Source organism: Mchenga conophoros, linkage group LG7 (genome assembly GCF_057382185.1).
Source record: "Mchenga conophoros isolate Kocher_MC1m ecotype Shallow Benthic linkage group LG7, M_conophoros_male_GT1.1, whole genome shotgun sequence".
Classification (NCBI taxonomy): Eukaryota; Metazoa; Chordata; class Actinopteri; order Cichliformes; family Cichlidae; genus Mchenga; species Mchenga conophoros.
In genome coordinates this window covers 443580-449747 of record NC_140532.1, presented here as the reverse complement: position 1 = coordinate 449747, position 6168 = coordinate 443580, and the positions used below count along the sequence as shown (strand labels likewise).

At 41.6% G+C, this 6168-nt stretch overlaps 1 protein-coding gene across 2 annotated transcripts in view; it reads left to right on the top strand.

The window, feature by feature from the left end:
- The first annotated feature begins 4115 nt into the window (after positions 1–4115).
- The window catches only part of n4bp1 (nedd4 binding protein 1), a 31966-nt gene continuing 29913 nt past the window's right edge, over positions 4116–6168 (top strand). For both annotated transcript variants that reach the window (XM_085281407.1, XM_085281406.1), the window contains exon 1: positions 4116–4814. In XM_085281407.1, the coding sequence (XP_085137533.1) occupies positions 4503–4814 (312 nt within the window). In that variant the 5' untranslated portion in view covers positions 4116–4502. The remainder of the gene's footprint in view (positions 4815–6168) is intronic.

The window sequence follows — 6168 nt, the reverse complement described above, 5'->3', positions numbered from 1 at the left end:
AGGGCTAAGCCCCGGGTGGTATAAAATGTCTGGCTCTGCCTCCGGTTTGCAGTATAGAGTAAACTTCACTGATCAACTGTTGTTGATCTGGAAATAAATAAATCAGCGCATTCAACTTACACAATCCAAGTGTATGCTGAAGTGACTGTAAAGATGTAAGTCCTTTGTCTTCTTAACCAGCTCAAAGTCACACACAGTAACAACAGCCGTCTCCTTGTGTTCTTGTTTTCAGTGTATATTTCCCCTGTCAGTAATTTCCCTTGTGAATAGTGAGGAGCTTTTCTAATGCATTTGTCCTTATCAGATTTATGTCTCCTTTTCACATTGTTTCTCTTCAAATTTGTATTTTGAATGTTTATTGTAATGCAAAAGTGGCACATTGTTGCATAATCTGAGTGTCAGAGGAGAACTAACCTAACCTAACCCTAACCTGTAGTTTGTTAAGTTCTTCTTAACTGTGGTCAGATTAATAATGCTGGAAAAGCATGTCACTTATCTAGATGCACAAAAGGAAGGGAGGAGGAAGTGACCAGTAGGTGGAGGGTGATTTACGTGTAGATGCTAAAGAATGACAAAAGGAAAAAGGTCAAGGGTGTGGTAGACAACACTGAGGTGACAAAAACAGGAAACTCTCCAGTTTACATCTGATTAATACGCTGACATGTAAACAGTTAGGTATTATGCTTAGATGTTGTTTCCTTGAGAGTGACGTATTAATTACTTACCACACAATGGGTTCAAAGAATAGCAAGTCTGTCTTGATAATCATCATCAATACACATCACATGTCCAGACTAGTCCCCATCCGAGAATTAGCTAAAGCTGTGTAATCACACCTCACACACCCAAAGTGTTTCAATTTTTTCCACAGGGCCTTTTTTTTCGTATAACAGTTACAATACATTAAAAAAAAACAATTTTAATGGCACATTTTTTGAAAAAATAATACCAAAGACATTTTTGAGTCTGAAAGGTACTTTATTCTTTTTTAAATGTAAAAGTTTTTCTAATATATTATTTTTAAAATTGTAATGACGCTGAACACGGGACAAAAAAAATGTGTAATTTTCAACTATTTTAGATTTTTAACAACTTTTCCACTGTTTTGTAGATATTTGAAAGCACACTTTTATGTGTGTTCCTATTTTGAAACACAAAGGGTAGGGATAGCTCAGTAGGTAGAGTCGTTGCTCCATGATCGGAAGGTCGGGGGTTTGATTCCACTGAACGGCTACCCCAAGGTATCCTTGAGCAAGGTACCGTCCCTACACATTGCTCCCTGGGTAACACATACACATTATTATTAATTGCATTAAGTAATTTCAAGCATGGAAAAACTTACACAAATTTATATCGGATGGCATTTATTACTTACAGTTCTTTTTGTATGTATTTTCTATGCATAATTGAGAGTTCATTAGAAGGCTAACTCCATATGAGTTTACAACACACTGAACAAAATCTTATATTAACACCTTATCTTATTCAAGTTTTATATCAAGAGAAATGAAGTGTAAGAGGATACTGAACAGAATAAACAAATTACTGGTCAGGGGCCCGTTCTTCGTACCTCGCTAAGTAGGTTAGCCGGATTAGATTGTTGACGATTTCGCGTGATCCTGGATCAGTTGGTTCCCCGAAGCTCATCCGGGACTTGCTGTCATAGCAACAGAGCCGTAAGCGTAAACCTGCTCGGGAGCAGGTTTACTTTATGTAAACAGGATTAGATCGCGGCCACGCAGGTATGTCCGCTTCATTTATACGAAAGCAACAGCGATATTTTTCCACTGTTTCACCATAAATAAATATTATCAATGTAACTAAAGATAATGCAGCACTTGATCCTTTTATTGATGTCACACAGATACATACAGGTCATTTCCTAAAAAAGGGAAATGTACTATTAACATTCTATTACATGTATGTGATTATTACAGATGTAATTCATATTTCAGAGTAGTAATTGTAAATTACTTCGTGTAATCAAGATGAGAGACCACGGCTATAAAAGCGAAGGTGGATTTGGGAAGCCTGTCGCAGCCATGTCCTGTCCGTATACGCGACCAACCCATTGCGGAAGGTGCAAGATTGATAAGGAGAGTCCTCAGAATTCAGCGTATATTGCGGGACAGACAGGATCCTTTAGCTCAGCGCGACAGTGTGCTCATAGAGAGATATCGATATTCCCGTGAGGGTATTATTTACTTAACCAACTTGTTGACGAGGGGGTGCAGGACCACCACCTGTCTTTTTTTCCTCTGCCCTTTTCTTGGTTGCTGTTATGAACAAACTAACAGAGTATTACAGGCCAGTATTACCTTGCCAAGAGACGCAAAGCAATCTAAGAGATAAATATTACCATTCTGTAGAATACTCCTGTATTCCACTTTTACTTGTTCCCATGTTCTTGTGGGTCCTGTTGTGGCTCTAATGTGAAAGGGGATATAATATAACATATTACAATATAATATAATGCCATATGATATTGGACAATATAGTGTCATATGATAGATCTACCCTACCGCCTACTGGTGTTGGCCAGAGGGGCCGATGGCGCGATATGGCAGCCTGGCTACAACCGTAGCTGCCTCCACCAGTGTGTGAATGTGGGAGTGAATGAATAGTGGTATCGTAAAGCGCTTTGGGTGCCTTGGAAAGCGCTATATAAACCCAATCCATTATTATTATTATTATTAAATTACCTACGAGTTTGATTTGTCAGCAACTTTCTGCCAGCCCTCTCTCCTTGCTTTTGCAGCCTTTGCAGTGTTCTCTTGCGTTTTAATTAAACTCTGAAACTCCTGAAATCCCTCACTCATGAGTTCTTGCTCTGCTGCCGGAAAATACCGAGCACGCCCCTTGGACATTTTCGCCGACCAATCAGCGGGTTGCCGATCAATGTTTCTACTATCGATGCGTAGCCCCTTTTACGACACCCAGTGATGTCACATTCCTGCGTCCAGCTGTAGTAATCGTCAACAGCAGGTGTGTTCGGGGAACCGGATTAGCGAGCTCACGGTTAGCGCGATGATTTGATCTTGGATGTGTCATTTGATCTTGGATGTAGTAAGCGACGTACGAAGAACGGGCCCCAGCTTGTACCTATGTGGTAGCTTGCAAAAAGCTGACATTTGACTACAGGTTGCAAGGAACAAGCTGCAAACAAAGAGTGTAGGCAAGGTGGAGGGAGTGGAGATGAGTGTCAGGGGGATTTGACACAGGGAAAAGGAAGGGGAGGTCTAGAAAATGTAGTGGTTAGAAAATGTAGGGCGACCGTGGCTCAGGAGTTGGGAGTAGTTGGGAGTTCGCCTTGTAATTGGAAGGGTGCCGGTTCGAGCCCCGACTCCGACAGTCTCGGTCGTTGTGTCCTTGGGCAAGACACTTCACCCGTTGCCTACTGGTGGTGGTCAGAGGGCCCGGTGGCGCCAGTGTCCGGCAGCCTCGCCTCTGTCAGTGCGCCCCAGGGTGGCTGTGCCTACAATGTAGCTGCCATCACCAATGTGTGTGTGGATGACTGAATGTGTAAAGGGCTTTGGGGTCCTTAGGCTAGTAAAGCGCTATACAAATATAGGCCATTTACCATTTAAACCTGTTGTGATGTATGCTTTGGACATGGTGGCAAAGCTGGACGTGGCAGATTTGAAGATGTTAAGATTCTCATTGCAATGAAATGTACATGAAAGGGAGAGCTTAGGCTGAGTTGTTTGGACTCAAAGCTAGAAGACAAGACAAAAAATAGTCTGAACATGTCCAGAGGTGCTATAGTGTATATATTAGGCAAAGGATGTTGAACATAAATCTGCCTACAACAGGAAAAGAGGAAGACACCAGAGCTTCATAAATGTGGTCAAGGAAGACATGCAGAAGGTTGGTGTGACAGAGGACCCCAGAAGGTGGTAAATGATTTATTATTATTATTATTATTACATGGATTCATTATTTTATTTTATGTTTACATGGCCTCCCTACAAGCCGAGCAATTACGTCTCACGACCACAAGAGGGCAACGTTGGACGTTTGTTCTGCTGTGGCGTTTTTGCTCGTTGGCCTGTGTAGACCCGCAGGTGTGCTGCAAATTACCTAACAAAGCAAAACTCAGGCGCTCACACACACGCCACCAAAGCACTGACGGGTGGTGACAGTCTCATCTCACAGGATCTCCATCTACGGTGTGAAAGTCGTAAGGATGTAGGTCACTCTGCGTCTTGTTTTGATATCTCGTTTCAAGCGATAACCATCTTTGAGCTCGCACCATCAAGCACACTTGACTGTCGTGTTTTGATGACGCCATCACTGGGACTTTCCGGATACGTCACTAGGGGCTTCCGAGTTATTTAGCTAGCTCTGCCGCTGTGTTCATGTCGTTTAGCCGTGTAAACGTCGCTGCGTCGGTCTGGAGTACACAGCAAGAAGAACATGAACACCCCGAAGGCTCCTAAGAGCCACAAAGAGTGTGACTGTTGAGACTTCGTCGCCAGGAACGACGGTGTGAGAGAGGCAGAATGTCAACAACGCGGCCCCTCCTCGGAATGAGACGAGTCACCGAGCTAACGTGCCCGGAGCAGCCAGGCAGCAGGCTGCCTGCGTCCGCCGGCAAGCAGCAGCAAGAGAGCCCCACCGTGGACGAGTTTACGGTGCTGGAGGATAAAGAAGATGAGCTTAAATGCGCCAAACCGAGAGTGGAGCAGGTTTTTAAAGTAGCGTTCACCATTATCGGCTTGCTGGACCACACAGGACAGTCGCACGGCAACAAAACATTACGGCAGATATGGCTGCAGCTCAGAGGCAACAGAGAAGACGTGTCGAAGGCAAAGGTAGGATCTTAAAAACGCTTTCGCTTGCATTTCTGTGGCGAAGCCAGCAGACCAGTCTGAGAACAAGGCTGTCATTATTATTTTAAGAGCCGTCAGCTGCTGTCATTATTATTTTTAAATCAAACACAGTTCTGACTGTGCCCCTCAGTGTTGGTGCAGCTCAGAAACACGTCTGAGTTGTACAATCTTATATTTGGCAGATCACATATTAGGGTTTAAATATATTCTTCAGGTGTGCAGATGGATAGGTAGTTTAAAGTCGTAATAGTGAGCGATGTAAAAGACAACATTTATGGCATCTCATCCTTTCATCACAGAAAATATGAATGATGAAATATGACCTATTCATTTTGCCCAGATAGCTAATGAAAGTAACACTACTCATAACGCTCATAAGATGATATCGCAATATTTACGCAGTGGTATCTTGTCAAATGTCATGACATTTGCTTTCATTAGTTTATTGTTGGACTGTGGAGTAGACAGCCACAAGCAGTTGGCCACACTGTCTGTCAGATATGTTAAACAGGCCATCTCGGTTTCACAATGATTTTTAGGTGTGGTTGGATACAATGGTTGTTAACTAGTTGCTATTTGTTTTAACCAAAACAAAGGCTGAAGACTCCCTTTCATGTGTCTGTACAGCCATGAGAAAAAAATACTAAGCTATTACCAAACGTGTTATTAAGGGTGGAGTCTGAAGGTTATATAAAAATACAGTACAATCACAATAGAGTTACTGTACAGGCAAGTGTGTGGGCGTCTACCTTACTACACAACCTGAAGGACAACAGGCAAAATATGTTAGATGTTAATGGGCTGCTGCTGAGAGCTCAAAGGTGTAAGACGGTGTTTTATTTACAAGTCAAACATGAACAGCCACAACTGCAGCAGAATATCATTAGTTTAGCATTTAGTTGTTTAACGCCTGAGGCTGAGTAAACATACATAATAGTTTTTTTTTTTGTCCATCACTATTATTATTATTATTATTATTTATTCCTGTAGTTGTATGTCTAGCTTCAGAACTTTAAATATTTATTTTCAAATTGTTGTTAGTTTGAGATATATATATATATATATATATATATATATATATATATATATATATATATATATATATATATATATATATATATTAGAGCTGGGCGATAGAACGATAACGATATGTATCGCGATATAACTTTTACTCAATAGAGAAATTAAACTATCGCGATAGACTTCACCGCTCTTGTCCTCTTAAAAAAAAAAAAAAAAAAAAAAGGTCAGCCAATCCAAATTAAGTAGCGCAGAGCCGAACCAATCACAGCCGCAGCGTCACGTCGTGTGACTTGTTATGTACAGCACAAGTGCC